At 38.9% G+C, this 19,000-nt stretch overlaps 1 protein-coding gene across 3 annotated transcripts in view; it reads right to left on the bottom strand.

Moving 5' to 3' along the window:
• Nucleotides 1-19,000, bottom strand: part of mRRF2 (mitochondrial ribosome recycling factor 2) — a 464,036-nt gene that overhangs the window by 203,027 nt on the left and 242,009 nt on the right. For all 3 annotated transcript variants that reach the window (XM_068384901.1, XM_068384905.1, XM_068384907.1), the window contains exons 6-7: nt 15,406-15,646; nt 15,042-15,249 (exon numbers count right to left, since the gene is read on the bottom strand). In XM_068384901.1, coding sequence (XP_068241002.1) covers nt 15,042-15,249; nt 15,406-15,646 — 449 coding nt within the window. The remainder of the gene's footprint in view (nt 1-15,041; nt 15,250-15,405; nt 15,647-19,000) is intronic.

Here is a 19,000-nt window from a genome sequence, read left to right as displayed (position 1 = left end):
TCGTGTCGACACGATTTGTTGGCTACGCAATATGTAGTAATTCTCTTAAGCATTTTGGACGACCGGTTCTGATGACTTGGTGGGTTATTGAACATATTTTAAATTCAATTCTCGCTTTAATCGGCAGCCAGTGTAAATCGATTAGTATAGGGGTGATCTTTTCTCTAGGTGGGACACCTTTTATCAGTCTTGCTCCTCTGTTTATTATGTTTTGTAATTTCTTAAGTTGGACTTTCGGTAAATTGTAGTAGATAGAGTTGCAGTAGTCAATCCTGGTAATAACAGTCTATCACAAGTTTCTTAACTGAATTTTCGTCCAGGTACTTTTTCATAAACGCAATATTTCTTTGATGATAACCATCAGTTTTTATTACATTATTTATTTGGGCATTTAGAGACAGGTTACAGTCAAGAAATACACCTAGATCTCGAACTTTACAAGATATCGGCACCGAGTCATTATTTATGTTCATTTGAATATCACCTAAGTTTCTCAAGCTGTTTCTCTTGCCCACCACCATGAATTCAGTTTTATTCTCATCTAATTTTAGTTGTTTAAATGTCATCCATTCTCTAACACTATCAAGGATTCGGTTTAGAGTTTCAGTAGTGTCATATATATCATTTATGGAGAAGTAAAATTGTGTGTCATCTGCAAATAGTTTAAACTTCACGCCATGCCTTTGTAGCATTTTCGATAGACCAATAGTATAGATGCATAATAAGATTGAGCCAAGTACACTGAATATATGTACTCAGAACAGACAGTGTTTCCCCAATACATGAGGCCAAAATTAAAAGAATGATAAGTATGGGAAGGAGAGCTTTTGGTATACAAAATGAGATTATGAACAGTAAAATGACACTTTCTTTAAACAGAAAAGTATTTAATCAGATGGCCTACCAGTATTAACTTATATATCAGAAACTTAGAGCCTTACTAAAGCCTGAGAACATTAGCTAATTACAACTTAATGAGCTATGAGAAGAATGAAAATGGGATTAACCCTAAGAAACAGAAAAAGAGGAACATGGATATGAGAGCAAACTAAGGTTGAAGATATTATAATAACATGTAAGAAAAAGAAATGGACATGGATGAGGACATACAATGAGAATGGCAGTTAATAGACGGACATCAAGAATAACAGAATGGGTTCTTTGAGATTGCAAAAGAATCAGGGAAAGGAAGAGAAGACTAGGAAAATTTACGGGTATAAACTGGCATTGAAAGACCATAAGCAGACACCAGTAGAAAGACATGTCTGTCTGAGGCCTTTGTTCTGCAGTGGACTAGTAACAACTGATGATGATTAAGTATATATATATATATATATATATATATATATATATATATATATATATATATATATATATATATACAGTGGAACCTCGACTTACGAGTGTATCTACACGTTTCTCAAAATACGAGGTAGAATTTGCGAGGAAATGCAACCCGACACACAAAGAAAATTCCAAGACACAAGAACCGCGAGCACTATTAGCCACACCACGCACTATAAGAAAAACGGAAATAGGTCCCAGTCACGTTTTCGTCAGCATAAGAATGCATCTCTTGCATTTGTGTGTTATTTTTAACCTTTTACGGCAAATTTATACATTAGTGAGATTAAACTCTTTCTACAATGACATTGTTTGATGTCAAAACATGCCTGGTGACACAGACGACATCAGGATACGTCATTTACAAATACAAACCATATGGATGTTAAAATTACTTGTATAACTTGTATATCCTACAACGAGTATAGCACATGGTCATATATCACAAAGTTCACACCGGGAATTTCACTGAAAAATCTTCTTTCCCTGATATTAGCTCCTCTACCTTCTTTCTTCAGCCAGCCAACAAAGTCTTTGGGATTCTGGCCTTTATTTCTGATTGTATAAGAGTTTAGTCCATTTTATTCATGTTACTATATAGAATCACACAACCCTCTCTAGCTAATGGCGACATTCCCTACCTGAGGCATTACTCAAACCCTCCCTGACACCCCTACCTTAGAAACATAGAGATCCTCACATCTCACCCAACCACTAACTGAACATTTGCATTCTAGTCCTTATTCATGATTATGTAAGGTTTATTTTAGTGTATTTATATGTTGGCATATGTTTTCAAACCATGCAGAAAGTACTACGTAGCATTCTTCAACTATCATTGGTTCTCCACCTATGACTCCAGTTCCACCTATGTCATCAAAACGTTTCACCAGTAATGCAAGTTCTTGACACGACGAGATTTGTTTTTTCTTATTTTAATCTTTTTCTCAACTTTCACTTCTACAAAATATCATCATCTTCATGACTAATCTATTTCATATTAGTATTGTGCATTGTTTTCAAGAAGTAAAAGTTAGCCTAATGTCATTATTTCCATTTATTGACTTTCTACGCAGTATGTCATGTTCTTACATGCACAATCTCTATTTCCCCACCCGTGAAATACCCAAAACAGGAATTATCTGGTTCATAGTGACAGTTACACGCAAGGTGAAATGACAGAACAAACAAATAAATCTTACGTCTAATGAACTAAATTTATATTGCGTCTCTCTCTCTCTCTCTCTCTCTCTCTCTCTCTCTCTCTCTCTCTCTCTCTCTCTCTCTCTCTCTCTCTCGGTAGAAATATGTTTCTTTTATCAGTTTTTGGCTTAACGTATACCTTATAAATTATACATTATAGAATACTTTGTGTGTCAGATGAAACAACTTGATATTTTCATTACATTTCTGTATAACAAATCCAATATTACTAACGAGTAGCCTAGTCTTATATCTTTCGACAGCTATTCATCGTGGAATTATTATGGAATAACATAGTCATTCAATGAATATAAAGTATTATTTTACACATAAAATCACAGTGCTTTACCATAATTTAGAGAAAAATATGTAAAACATACCCCTTAAAAATTATTCTATAATCATTTCACAATGAATAGAAAAAAATATTCTAGTTGTTTATTGTGAAATACAATAGAAAATATAGAAAACTTTTGAAACATTTATTCTGTAATCAGAAGTAAAGCAAATAAATATAAAAATGCAGGTTATTATCGAGTGAGTGAGCAGGTATATCTGATGGTAACAAATCTTATATAGTATATAGCTTGAAGGTGGATCATTTGCCTCGTACTGAAGGGCGAATCTCCATAGTTGGAAAAAAAATGCAGTGGTAAGGCTGGTAATGAGCAGAAGAAAACGTATGATGTCATAGAAAAGCATGACTGGTTTACGCGTGAGTGACTTGGCCCGCCAAATAGGAGCATAGTATTTCTACGATCTGCACAATTCTAAAGAAGAAAGACAATATCAAAAATATAAAATAATGGAAAAGTGTAAGTCTTTCCATGATGAGATGGAGAAGTTACTGCTATCGTCGATGAAAGAGGAGATACCAGGAGGTACTATACCTGAGAGCATCATTTGCGAGAAGGCCATGGCTATCTAGGAAGATTTGAGACGTGAGACAACCAAGTTTGGTGAGAGTTCCACCCAACAAACAGCGGAAAAGTTCAAGGCCAGCCGAGGTTGGTTGAATAAATTTAAGAAACACATGGGGATTCACTCAGTAGTTAGACATGGGGAAGCTACGAGTGCTAATAAAACGGCAGATGATGATTTTGTCAAATTGTTTGCAGAACTTAATAGCAAAAACGGTACATTTTGCAACAAATCTTTAACTGTGATGAAACAGGATTTTCCTGGAAAAAAATGCATCACTGGACTTACATAACCGAAGAGGAACAGAAACAACCAGATACAGTAATGCCTCACAACACGAAATTAATTAGTTCTGGAGTGGCTTTCGTAAAGTGATTTTTTCGTGTTGTGAGTCACATTTAACATGCAAATTGCCTAATTCGTTCCAAACACTACAAAACACAACATTAAATCTTATAATAAAGCTACAGTATAATCATAATGAAATACTGTACAGCCAAATACATTTGAACCATTCAAAATACCTAAACTAACAAACCAACTGTTAATACCTGTAAATTAAGTTGTTATTACAACAATGTCATAATAAAAGGAAAATAGTACAATACTGTACATATACAAAATATACAGTATCATATGTACTGTACTATCATAGTTACCCCTGTTATAGACTACAGCTACATTTTCTATTGTCTAAATCCATTTTCTTCAACTCTTTATTGGGTGACAATTTTATTCTCGGCCTGGCTGGCAAATCTCTTTTCTTAAAATGAATAATTTTTCGCAAAGTGAGTCATAAAAATATTTACATCTCGTTTCACACCTTGAAAATTTTGTAAATAGATTCTTTCATGAAGAGAGGTATGACTGTATAAGCCAATGAAAAACCGCTTGACCTTATCATTATATACAAACGCAAGTGGCGATTGCAAAATCAAACCCCTGCTCGTCTACTATTCTGAGAATCACCGTAATTTCAAGGCACACAAAGTTTTAAAACAGAAGCTACGGGTGCTGTGGAGAGCATACCGAAAGGCTTGGGTAACTTGTCAATTCTTTGCGGAATGGGTTAACCTTGTGTTTGGCCCTGCCGTAAAAAGTATTTGGAGGATATCAATCTGACAATGATAATGCTTTTGCTGATCCCTCAAACCTTGAACACGATATCCTTGATAAATATAATTTTATCAAGGTCCTGTATCTCCCCCAAAACAATGCCTCCATTCTCTAACCTATAGACCAGCAAGTTATCTCCAACTTGAAAAAGTTGTATGCGAAGCAACTGTTCAAGCGATGTTTCGACATCATCAAGAACACTAATATCAACCTTCGCAAGTTCTAGAAAGAACATTATATCGTAACCTGTCTCAATATCATAGATTTAGCATGGTAGGGTGTGACTCGCAAACTTTGAACTTGTCTTGGAGAAAGTTGTGGCCCAATTGCGTCACAGAACGAGATTTTAAAGGCTTCGAACAAGAGACCGAATAGGATGAGATAGTGTACCTTGGAAACTTCATGAGGCAGCATGTTGATGAGGGGGATGTAAATGAGCTCTCCAGAGAGCATGAAGAACAGCTGATGACAGATTAATTAAAGGAGCTACGAGCACTGCAACATACTGAATTTCATCAGCAATTAAGGGAGGAGAAAGTCAAGCCAGAGGAGGTGGTTAGGACATCACAAGATATTAAGGAAGTATTGAACTATCTTCAGACACTCTCTGACTCTATTGAAAAGAAAAACCCTGAAAAAATTTCTTGCAGTCAGAAAGAGAAATGCTCTGTGACACCATTTTCATAGATCTGCCAGTGCTATGGAAGCGACACTAAAACTTAGGCATGTGATGTCAGGTCCTCTTCAGAAGCTAGAACCAGAGAAGTACCTCTTCTAAATAGAAGATGGCCCACCTTCTCTAGGAGACAGCTGCAGCGGACCATAGTTATCTAAAAATCTCTTGTGCAGACCTCACAAAAAACCTTCAGCGAGAAGGTGGATAGCCTTCAACCATGAAAGGCAAGTAACTTCCGGGAATGGAAGTAACTTTGAAGGTGCAGCTGAGAGGGAAGGGTAGTCAATGGTAGCTCTCTAGAAGTGCTAACAGATTGTGAACCATTTGGCATGTGGTCATCCGAGAGCAATCAGAATCATCCTGAGGCCTGTTGTGATAAACACCCAGTTAGTCAGCTGGTGAAACAAGCTAAATGGAGAAGAGGTAAGAGTATGGGTGGTCCCAAGGGTGCTGGAAAATTTTCACGAAAACTGCCCATCGGTCTAGACATTCAATCTACAACCTGCCAATGTCAACTGAAACTGTCTGACAATACACTTCTCTTTCCTAGACTGTACCTGGCTGACAGTTCTGTAGCGTACTTAGTACACCACCCAGAGAAGCATTTACTGTACTTGTCAACTTGCCAAGGGGGATATAGAATAAGACTATGAACCCCTTGCTTGTTGACATAGGCTACAAATGTTCTTGGAATGCTTGCATTTCAAGATGAAGAAGTATAGAAATACTTCCACTAACCACACACCACAGGAGACCAGGTCACCCAGGTGCATGCCCAACCCCCTCCTTCAATGATTCTGAGAACAGTTCCTTGTCAAGAATTGGAGAGTCAGGAGGGACATTCCTGGTGAGGCCTTCCTCTTCTAGCCACCAGGAAGATTGGCCCATACCTCCCAGGATGATTTGGGGGATCAATGGAGGCTGACTAGTGATCCTTCAAATACCATCAAAGCCTGTGTTGAATGACCGTCTCACAAGGAAGGTGGCAGAAAAACACGGTCAGCATTGAGCTGGGGTTACAAAGAACACTGTCAGACTATGAGACAGTTGGGGGCACTGGTCCAGAAAATGTATTAAGTACCTGTCCCGAAGGGCACTTACTAACCAAGACTCAGCCCTGATCTGCCAGGTTGTGAATTTGCCAGAAAGCCTCCAGGCAGTGGGCATCTCCACTTTACATGGTGTCTAAAGGACACCATATGGTGGCCCTACGGAGACTACAAGCAACTCAAAGTTCAAATAGTACCAGACAGGTACTAACATCTTTTGAAAAACTCAGGAGCTGATAATATAGGATAAACATTGACTGTTCAAGAAACAGCAATGTAAGAGACTGATTATAGCAGGGGAGGCAAAGCTTTACCTTAAGCTACCTTTAGTTACCAGGTGACAGCTTAGTATGCAAGAAAGAGAAATATTTAGCTTTGGGATATCATTGCTACTGAGTCAGCTTCAAGAACAAAGCAATATGAATATTAGGGGATGTTCATAGAAATAAATTGAAATACAAATATCACTTGAGGGTAATTACCCTCATACAAGGAAGAAACACCAAACAATAAAGTAAGATTAGAGTGTGCTTTAAATGAAGGGCATAAGCCTTTACAGCACATACTAAGTTTACTCGGGTTGCTTTGAGGTCAAAGTTGTATTGAATGAAAAACAAAAAACTGCAGCCAAGACATGAAGTTCTCAAACCTGACAATTATATAGCGTTTAACGCTTGTGATATTCATACTCCTAACATAATCTAAAAACTGGGGAAAAGGCAGCTGTGTGGAGATATGTATATATCCATTCAGTTCTAGAAGTACTGAAGATTAACATCAAAAAGAAAATCAAGTTATTTTGCTGTTAACCAATATACGTTCATTATCCCTTTCCTTAAATAGCACACCCTAAACAGGTGTTTCTCTGTGAAACTGACCAAAGGCACGAGTTTCAGTGAAGCCTCTGTAATTTAGAGAGGGTTATAACCAGTAAGATTGGATCTCCAGTTAGTTCATCTGATCATGCTTTGATTTCATTAGAAGTTAAGACTGAGCAGCCTCTTGCTGATGTGTCATACGCATGTAAGGTCTACAGCACAGTATATAAAATCTCCAGCACGCTGGAATGGCATTTTGAATGATCTTTTGAATCTGAATTGGTAACAATTGCATAAAAGTGTTGAGCCTGTTGTTCCTTTGAATGAGTATCTGGTTAACATAATTAATAGGTGTATCCCTTCTTGTGTGCTAAAGTATTGAGTGAAAGACAAACCCTGGTTCAATGATGATTGCAGACGTGCTTATTTGGAGAACCAGGAGGTCTATTATCTTTGGAAGGGTAATAGATTAGATTTGACTTGGGATAACTATACACAGTTAAGAGCTATAGCTAAAAGAGAATATGCTTCAACTGAAAAGGAATACAATTTAACTATAACAGGGGCCCTATCTGGTACAACCCAGGAACATAAGTGGTTGACTACCATTAAATCTGCACTCTTTAGTGTAGAGTTAACAGTTCCTACTTTGCTTAGACCAGATGACCCTGTCCAAAGGTAAAGGCAACTCTTGTGGCTGATGTGTTTGGCAGTAAGCAGAGTAATGAGAAACTCAATCTTCCCCATTCTTGTTTCTCCCGAGGATTGACTAACTAGTTTAGGTTTTTGGTCCCATGAATTTAAAACTCTCTTGATGGACCTTGAGGTGAAGACCGAAATGGTATTTTTCTTTGTTTTCTATAAAGACTGCTGATTTCTTAGCTCCTAAGTTGTGTGTTATTTTCTGCAAGTTTGCAAGAAGTTCTTTTAGCATTGTTGGAAAATTTGTAATGAACTCCATTATGTAAATGTCTCTGTCATAGCTGTAGTCCAGCTGGTTAATGCCCAATTTCCAGAACTCTCATATAATCTAAAGTTTTTGAATGTCTTTTAAACAAAATGTCTAAAGAGGTATGCTGAAGGTAATCATCTGTTACCTAGTGTGACGGGCCGAGAGAGGCTGTGACTAAGAAGGCAGGATGAAAGCAACTAAGTAACTTTATTACAGAGCATCCGTTTATATATACATAAACTCCAGGCAAAAAGGACATAAGAACATAACAGGCAATTTCATGTTCAACCGACAACCGTCACTGTTAACAGTTAACGGTGAGAAAAACAGACGTTTATTCAGGTCCCTATCAAAGCATAATATATACAAAAAAAAAAATGTCGTTACTATGTACGATCGTATGACACACGGTTGGTACATGGCTCCGCCCCTAAAAATAACATACTGTACATGTTAAATAGGGCGCCCTGATCTAGAGAGGCGAACTGTAGGTGGGTCATTTGACAGGAGATAAGAAGGTTTTAGACGATCAATGGAGACCCAGTCTTCTTTTCCACGAATGTTTAGTAGGAATGCCTTCGGACTGCGTCGGATCACAAGGAAAGGGCCCGTGTAAGGAGGCGTTAGCAGTGGCTTGCTAGTGTCGTTGCGTAGGAAGACGTGCGTTGCAGAGTGCAAGTCTGTCGGTATGTGATGCTTCGCTGGGAGCTTGGAAGTCTGGCAGCATGGAGTAAACTTTCCCACGACGTGACGTATGTGCTGGAGATCGCCGTCGGAGGTAGCAGAAGGAAAAAATTCGGCAGGGACAACCAACGGGTCGCCATACACCATTTCAGCTGCCGAGACGTCAAGGGCGTCTTTAGGAGTAGTTCTTAGTCCTAGGAGGACCCAGGGAAGCTGAGTAAACCAGTTGGAATCCTTGCAGCGGGACATCAAAGCTGCTTTGAGGGTGCGATGAAAACGTTCAACCATTCCATTGGCAGCGGGGTTGTAGGCAGTTGTCTGATGTAGGGTGATGCCCAGGAGATTCGCTAATGATGTCCACAATTGAGAGGTGAAAGTGGTACCCCTGTCAGAAGTAATATGCTCAAGGATACCAAATCTTGCAATCCATCCTGAGAGTAAGGCAGATGTACATGAAGCGGATGTTGCAGTTTCCATGGGAATGGCTTCAAGCCAACGAGTGGAGCGGTCGATGACGGTAAACAGGTAACAATGTCCTTGTGATGTGGGTAGGGGCCCTACAATGTCGACGTGAATGTGGGCGAAACGACGCTGAGGTTGAGGAAAAGTGCCCACTCTTGAATCCGTGTGTCGATGTACTTTGGAAGTTTGGCAAGAAGTACAGGCACGGACCCAATCCTTAGCATCCTTAGAAATGCCGTGCCAAATGAACTTCGTCTTCAGCAGCTGTGCAGTAGAACAGCACGAGGGATGAGAAAGGCCGTGAATGAAATCAAACACCTGTCGGCGCATGGGAGCAGGAATCCAAGGTAGCGGGCTACCAGTACTGACGTCACAGAGGAGGGTGGTGTTGGAGTCGTCGAGGGGGATGTCTTCTCAATGGAGGAATGTGCAGGATGTCCTACATGCTTGATACTCTGCTGGATCCTGTCGTTGGACTTCAGCCAAGGCGTTGTAATCTAATCCCAGTTGAACGGCAGCCAACGTGTTTCTTGACAGGGCATCGGCAACGGGATTCATTTTCCCAGGGACGTGGTGAAGGGTGCAATTGTATTCAGCCACGGCGGAGAGATGTCGGCGTTGACGGGGGGACCAGGCGTCAGACTGTCGAGTGAAGGCGTGCACCAGAGGCATGTGGTCTGTGCGAATGACGAAGGGTATACCTTCTAAGAAATGGCAAAAGTGACGGACAGCCAAGTGCACCGCCAGCAATTCGCGATCGAAGGTAGAATAACCCAATTCTGCCTTGGACAGTTTTCTGCTGAAGAAGGCCAATGGGCGGGGCGAGCCGTTGACCATCTGTTCGAGTACTGCACCAATAGCGACGTCGCTGACATCGATGGAGAGAAGGAGAGGGGCATGTGGGATGGGAAAAGTGAGAGCTGTAGCAGTTGATAGGACCTTCTTTGCATTGCAGAAGGCCGCTTCTTGTAGGGGACCCCACTTCAGGTCTATTGGCTTGCCCTTGAGGGAGGCGTAGAGGGGAGCAAGAGTGGCGGCAATGGCAGACAGAAAACGGTGATAATAGTTGATCATGCCCAAGAATTTCTGCAGAGCTTTGACGGTCGAGGGCGTGGGGAAGTTCAGAACGGCTGCTACCTTCTCAGGGAGGGGATGGACTCCTTCAGGAGTGATGCGGTGCCCTAAGATTGACACTTTGGTGGCGCCAAAGATACACTTGTCGTACCGGACTACAAGGCCGTTTTGTTGCAGTCGGTCGAGCATGATGCGCAGGTGACGAAGGTGTTCCTCTTTTGAAGAAGAGAACACATGTATGTTGTCCACATAACATACACAGAAGGGGAGGTCCCCTAAGATGCCTTCCATGAGACGTTGAAAAGTGACCCCAGCATTATGAAGGCCAAAACAGGAGTAATTGAAGGTGTATGTACCAAACAGAGTGGTGATGGCGGTCTTGAGGACGTCTTCTGGGTTCATAGGCACCTGATAATATCCCTTCAGGACGTCGAGAGTGGTGAAAATCTTCGCTTTGTGCAGGTAGAAGGTCGGTCACGTCGGCGATGTTTGTAGTGATCCGGTTCTGTTTGCATGTTCAGCCGCCTGTAATCCACGCACGGACGGAGGGAGCCGTCTTTCTTCAGAACGATGTGTAAGGGTGATGACCATGGGCTGGAGCCCTTCTGGCAAAGGCCCATTTCCTCCATTTCGGCGAACGTCTGTTTGGCGGCTGCCAATCGTTCCAGTGCCAGACGTCTGAATTTTGCGAAGACTGAGGGTCCCGTCGTCTTCATATGGTGATAAATACCGTGCTTGGCAGGAGCCGTGGACGTTTGGCGTTTTGACGGAAAACTTCCGGGTACGACGTGAGGAGGTGAGCGTAGGCATCCTTGGGTGCGCTGATGTGGAGAGCGAGGTTGGAGGGGGCGGGTTGAAGAGATGTTGACAAGTACGAGTCTGCGTTGACCAGTCGTCGGTGGGCGACATCGACCAGAAGGTGGTAATGAGAGAGGAAATCCACACCAAGGATTGGCAATGTGACGTCAGGAACGAAAAACTTCCAATTAAATTTACCGTTTCCTAACGATAATGGGAGGTTCTCGTAACCGTAGGTGGGTATCGCAGATCCGTTGGCAGTTACCAGGCGGACGTAGACAGACTACGTCGTGTCCTGAAGAGTTCCCTTGGCAAAAGAGAACGACAAGCACCTGTGTCTACCAAAAATCGCATGCCCGTTCCTGCATCATGTAAAGAGAAAAGATTAGAAACACGGGAGGCCACCGCCACGAGCGATGCCTTATTTAGACATTTTTTGGCCACTGACAATCCTTGGCACATTTCTTTGCGGCTGCCCCGAATCTGTAGTGGTAGTAGCAAAACTGCGGTCGATGGAGGGCAGTAAGTGGCTGTAGAAGTCGTTGGTTGTGGCGCGTGCGAGTGGTGGGTGATGGGTGGCTTTGTTGCCGCTCCGGCACTCACGGGGTAGGCGTGTATGTCCTACGGCATTCACGTCAGCTTCGGTTAACGTTGAATAGGCGTCTTCTTTGTCAGGAGTGGAGGCGTTGATGGAGGGTCTTGAAGGTCGTGAAGTGGCTGTCCATAAGGGCGTCGGCTTTGGTCATCAAGTCCTTTATAGGTAAACTATCGACATCAGGTATGGCAGCATGTACAGGTTCGGGTAAACAGCGTATCCAAAGGGCACGAAGTAGGTTCACCTCACGAGGAGAGCCATCTGCGGCAGGTTGCAGGCGAGTGATACTGCTCATATCCTGAGGGCAAGCGAAGCCCTTTGGTCCCCCAATGGTTATTGAGAGAGCTGAAAAAGCTTTGCTATACGGGCGCCGGCGACGGCGAGTACTGCTGCAGAAGATATATTTTGAGGGCGTTGTAAGCTATTGGGGTGTCTTCTTGTTCACAAAGCCAGTCGGATATTTCTGGGAAGGTGTCCTCGGGTATCGCCGCGAGAACATAATCTGCTTTGGTAGTTGAGCGAGTCACGCAATTGATGCGGAACTGGACTTCTGCGTGCTGAAACCAAGCAAACACCTTTCCGCTGGCGAACGACGAAAGTTTCAATGGAGCGGCGCCAACTTCCGTGGAGTTCGCCATAGTACCAATGACGGGGTGGGGGGGGGGGGGAAGGCGGGAGGAGCGAGTCGACTTCCAGGGTCACCAATATGACGGGCTGAGAAAGGCTGTGACTAAGAAGGCCGGATGAAAGCAACTGAGTAACTTTATTAAAGAACATCCGTTTATATATACATAAACTCCAGGCAAAAAGGACATAAGAACATAACAGGCAATTTCATGTTCAACCGACAACCGTTGCTGTTAACAGTTAACAGTGAGAAAAACAGACATGTTTATTCAGGTCCCTATCATTGCGAGGGGAGAGCGAAGATACAAAGCATAATATATACAAAAAAAAGAAATGTTACTATGTACGATCGTGTGAAACACGGTTGATACACTAGTTTGCAATTTGGCTTTCATAAAGGCCTTGGAGCATGTGATATCCTTCTTAAAATCCTCAATGCTGTACAGAAATTCCTTAATTATGGTCAGGAAGTTTGTATGACTTGATTGGTTTCATTTTAGTGCTGCCTTAGACCACGTTAATCATTAGGCCCTTGTTTTCAAACTCAAATAGTTGGGAGTGGGTGGGTCTTTTCTTAACATCACCATTGAATTTTTGAGTAGTTGTTGATATCTGGGCTCCTCAGGGTAATGTTCTTGGCCTATTGTTCTTCATACTATATACACGATATGCGGTATGGCCTAGAAAACAAGCTCATTGCATATGCAGATGATGCTACTCTCTTTGGTCTAGTTCCATCTCCTGAACGTAGGTTTTAAGTTGCTGATTCCATTAATACAAATCTAGCTAAAATTAGTGCATGGTGCAAATTATGGGACATGAAGTTGAACCCTAACAAAACTCAAAGTATGATAGTAAGTAGGTCGAAGACAGTGGTTTCTCAACTTCCCGATCTCAACATTGATAATGTTTCTTTCACTTTATACATGTCTTTTAAAATTTTAGGTGTGATTCTTGATAGCAAATTTACTTTCGAGAAACTCACTTGGTCTATTTCTTCTTCAATTGCAAAAAAAAAATGGCTTATTGAGATTGACTGATTGATTATCAGTTATCTCGCATCCTAGCATTGGCTTATTGAGAAAGTCTTTTAAGATTTTCGGTGGCCAATCAGTTCTGATTAAGTGCTTTAAGTCGTTTATTTTGCCTTGTTTCGAATATTATTCTCTTGTCTGGTATCCACCTGCTGAAACTCAATTCAATCTGTTGGACAAGAACTTGCAGCTGATTAAATTTCTTATTCCTGATCTAGATATTAATCTCTATCACTCATTCAATTAATTATTTATGCATATTGCATGAGATTTTTCCTAACTCTGACCATCCATTGCATTTAGATCTTTCTAAACAGTAACATCCAGCTTGTAATACTAGGTGTCCAGTTAATTCTAAGTCATGCCTTCTCCATCATAAGACTCAATACTACACAGTATTCTAGTTTTCTTCCAGCTATGATCAGATTGTGGAATGATCTTCCTAATCAGGAAACTGCATTGGTGTAACTTCAAACTTCAGACTTGCAGAAAATGTTTTCATGTTGAACAGGTTGACATAAGTCTCCCTTTATATTTTATACTGTTCCCAAAATATTCTATATCAATTGTTCTTTACTTCTTTTGTAGTTTATTTACTTCTTTATTTCCTTTCCTCACTGGGATATACTTCCATGTTGGAGCCCTTGGGCTTATAGCATCCTGCTTTTCCAACTAAGATTGTAGCTTAGCTAATAATAATAATAATAATAATAATAATAATAATAATAATAATAATAATAATAATAATAATAATAATAATAATAATAAAAGGCTTGTTATAAAGCTTGGTGCAAATAACTCAATGCAAACTTGCTTAAATAAAATATGGCCACATATCTTAATATCATATAAAATAAGATAATAATCATATAACCTAAATAGGTTTACAAAACTGATTTTACAAAAGATGGACATTCCTCCCATGAAATCTGCAAGAACTATATTTTGTGTTTGTCAAATAACCTCACACGACTGAATTGATCTGATAAAAAAGTTAGAGACAGATTGTGTGCTTATCTATTGGGGACTTAGAATGATGGCTGGCCAAAGAGAGGGAAGATGGTGTGAAAAGTAAGATATTTTCTATTCCTATTCATTCAAAGGATATGTGTCTTTTACTTCTCAAATAACATCTCTGAATTGAAAGGTAAGATTCATGGAAAATATATAATAGTGACATTATTTTCTACTTTTAATAGAGATTAAAATAGAAATCTAAATATTTACAAAAGAAGGCAATGAATATCAAGGACAATAAGAATAGAGAAAAAAAAATATTTTACCTGCTTTTAATACGTAAGCATGATCATAAGCAATATTTTTTAGTTTAATCAAATTTATTTACCAAGTCAAGAATTACTCAACAGCTATATTCCAAAAAGTAACAGAGTTGGCACTTAACTACTGGCAGAGTTTAATCACACACGACAGTAATGCTCAATGCTTTATGTGACTACAGTCGAACCTCTTTTAATGATCAAAATATCTGTTTCTAACTTTGTAAATGATGTCTTATATAGTTATGACTGAGAACAAGATATATCTGAGAGATATTCTTAAATTAAACCAATTTCATAGATGTATCATTTATCTACAGTACACACATGAATGGGAGGTCCCATGCTGTTACAAATATAAGAATAAAGTACACCTAAATTTTAAAGGTTTTCTTCTAAACAATTTCTTACCTGTTTCAATGTTACTTTCCGTATGGCTTTCATTAATAACTCTGTAGGGACGTTTTCAATAGATTCCTTCTCAAGTACATACTCTGCTAGATCTAAATCCAAATCTGTCAACTTATCAGTCAACTCACATCTTGCTAAAAATGCTTGGTCCCATATATCATCATCGGCAGTCAATGTTTGTGTGATGAAGTTTCTACCATAATCCTTGCTGTTTAAGAAACAATAGTCTTTAACATTGTGTATAGCCAAAATTGGCTAAATTATCATGAATCAATCATATTTGAACATGTGTTGCATATTTTCATGACGTTTTTTTCACAGTCAAATGATATTCATTAAATATGTTACACACATGCTTGGTTACCTTTTCTGCGAGTTCCAAATGAGTTTCTTCATGGTAAGAAGATCTATAACACCACAAAAGGTATTCCCCTGAACTACTGGAAGCTGTAAAAGTAGGGGTGAAGCATGCAGTTTCTCACTGATGGAATCCAAACACAGTGACAAATTAGCATTGGGCTTATCCATTTTATTAAGATAACATAAACGGGGTACCTGATATGAATTAGCCTGACGCCAAACTGTAATCGATTGTGCCTCAACCCCTGAAAAGAATATAATCAATGTACAGTATACTTATGAATTATTAAATACAATCTTTAAATCAAATACATTTTTGGGTACAAGCCATAAATTCACTCTACAATTAGCTTTGTGTTTAAATTCCTATTCTGAACAAGTTCCAGTAAAAAGAAGAATCCAAATTGGTCATCTACACAATCAGGATATAAAGTCCTACTTTTATTAGGAAAGTGAAATATCAAATATTGCTTGATGAAATTGCTAGCAACCAGGCTGCTGAAAGAGTGCTAATTTGCAATATAACGTGTTTTAAGGAAAGATCTATTTAAAAGATTGTCTTTGTTTTGGCTTAAACCCCATCATTTTTTATTGCCTAAATAATTATTTAGGGGCAAAACATCTTGGATTTAGGATTTATGTGTTGTTACATAAGATTCTTCTATTCATTGTTTTTGAAGGGCTTTCATTACTGCTGATGTATTGAGAGAATAAAAATTTTTCTCATAGTCTATAAATGCCATATATAGTAGTTTGTCATACTCAGTTGATTTTTCCATTAAGTTAATTACATGGATAAGGTCAGTTGTTGAATGCCCGCTTCCAAAGCTAGCCTGCTCTCTTGGTTCATTAAAGTTTAGCTGTCTTTCAATTCGGCTTAATATGATCTTTGTAAATACTTTATATATTACGGAGAGTAAACTTATTGGGAGGTAATTTTTCAGGTCTTTTGTGTCACCTTTTTTTTGAATTAGCATAATGACGTTTTCAAAGCTGTAGGTACAGAAGATTCTTGCAGACAGTTCAGCCAGTTCTACTATGAAATCTCGTCCATCTATTATTAAATCAATTGTTGGGCCATCTTCTGCTGTTATGCCACTTTTTATGCCTTTAAATGCTTTCTTTACTTCTCCTACTGTTACATTTGGTACCAGCACAGGTGTTCCATTATTTATATTGATGAAGTTACTTCTTATATCACTATTGTATAGCACTGAGTACTGAAGAAATCCTCTCTCTCTCTCTCTCTCTCTCTCTCTCTCTCTCTCTCTCTCTCTCTCTCTCTCTCTCTCTCTCTCTCTCTCTCTCTTTATATATATATATATATATATATATATATATATATATATATATATATATATATATATATATATGTATATGTACATATATACACAGTATATATATATATATACATATATATACATATATGTATACATATACATATATATATATATATGTATATGTATACATATATGTACCATATATACACACACACACATATATATATATATATATATATATATATATATATATATATATATATACCTACTAAGCTACAACCCTAGTTGGAAAAGCATGATGCTATAAGCCCAATGAGGAAAGGAAACAAGAAAAAATAAAATATTTTAAGAACAATAACATCAAAATAGATATCTCCTATATAAACTATAAAAACTTTAACAAAACAAAAGGAAGAGAAATAAGATAGAATAGTATACCTGAGTGTACCCTCAAGCAAGAGAACTCTAACTCGAGACAGTGGAAAACCATGGTACAAAGGCTATGACACTATTCAAGAGTAGAGAACAAGGGTTTGATTTTGGAGTGTCCTTCTCCTAGAAGAGTTTCTTACTATGGCAAAAGAGTCTCTTCTACCCTTACCTAGAAAAAGTGGCTACTGAACGATGACAGTGCAGTAACCCTTTGGGTGAAAAAAAAAAATTATTGAGTAGTCTCAGTGTTGTCAGGTGTATGAGGACAGAGGAGAGTATGTAAAGAATAGGCCAGAAAATTCGGTGTATATGTAGGCAAAGGGAAAATTAATCGTAACCAGAGAGAAGGCTCCAATGTAGTACTGTCTGGTCAGTCAAAGAACCCCACAACTCTCTAATGGTAGTATCTCAACGGGTGGCTAGTGCCCGGGCCAACTTACTACCTAGTACCTATATACAGTATAAACGAGTATGCATATGTATATATATAGTATATATATATATATATATATATATATGAAGTATATATATTTACAAATATATATATAAACAGAAGGATAAAACATATAAATATATATCCACATATAGCATCATCATCATTAGCAGCCATTAGACCACTGCATGACAAAGGTTTCAAACATGTCCTTCCACTGGCATCTGTTAATTGTCTTTCTATGCTAGTCTACACCCAAAAATTTTCTTAGCTCTTCAATAAATATCTATCCAAACACACAAACACACACACACACACACACACACACACATATATATATATATATATATGATATATATATATATATATATATATATATATATATATATATATATATATATATATATACATATACATATATATATATATACAGTAATACCTTGAGATACAAACTTAATGCGTTCCGAGACCCCAGCTCATATATCAATTTGCTCGTATCTCGAATCAATTTTTCCCATATAAAATAATACAAAAAAAAAATTAATCCGTTCTCACCCTCTGAAAAAAACACCTAAAATCAGTATATTACAGTGGAAAAACATGTTTTTAATTGTTCTTATTCAAATTCTTCGCTCACAAAATAACAAATACCTATGTACTGATTATGATCTGCAATAAAATGGGACATTATTATGGAGTTATTACCTTCGAGACAGACGGTAGCGGCTAACGGTGGTGTGAGCGGAGGAAGATGGAGAGAGAACGGGGAGGAGAGAGACTTGACGTAACACGTTCGGTACGCTACACTTTTGTAACACTACGTAACATAACTTAAACTTTAAATTCAACTTAAATATTAGATTACTGTACACACACTTAAAAACAAATGTTAATCTTACGTTACACTAAACTTAATTCTAATTTTGTTTTCATTTTCATTATTTTACTTTTCTTCTTCCGGCTTGGCTCTTTTTGCCTTGTGTTTTGACTCATTTTCACCTTCACTTTTTGCCGGCCTTTGTAAAAGGAACCTATCTAGGGATATTTACTTTTGTCTCCCCTTCAAAATGTTACGAAAATGACGTACGCAAGTATTCATCACAAAAGGCTAACGCACGACCACACGCCAACTTGTCCGGGTGCCTCTTTTCCATAAAATTAGAAAACTCCTGCCACTTCTCTAACATGTCTTTGATTTCCGTCGTAGAAAGGTGGTTGTTGTCTTCCACCTCCTCCTCGCTACTGAGCTCCTGCAACACCTCCGAATGTTGCATCTCCTGGAGCACAATCAACTCCTGTATCGTGAGCTCTTCCTGATGCTGCTCGACAAGGTCGTTCACGTCTGCCTATTCTACCTCCAGCCCCATGGACTTTCCAAGAGACACGATTTCATCCACCACAATAGGTTCGGGGTTATCAGGGTCTGGCGTATTGAATCCTTCAGTTCCTCTCAG

Source organism: Palaemon carinicauda, chromosome 1 (genome assembly GCF_036898095.1).
Source record: "Palaemon carinicauda isolate YSFRI2023 chromosome 1, ASM3689809v2, whole genome shotgun sequence".
Lineage (NCBI taxonomy): Eukaryota > Metazoa > Arthropoda > Malacostraca > Decapoda > Palaemonidae > Palaemon > Palaemon carinicauda.
Note: the sequence above shows the minus strand (reverse complement) of the source record. Positions and strands in the feature narration are given on the sequence as shown.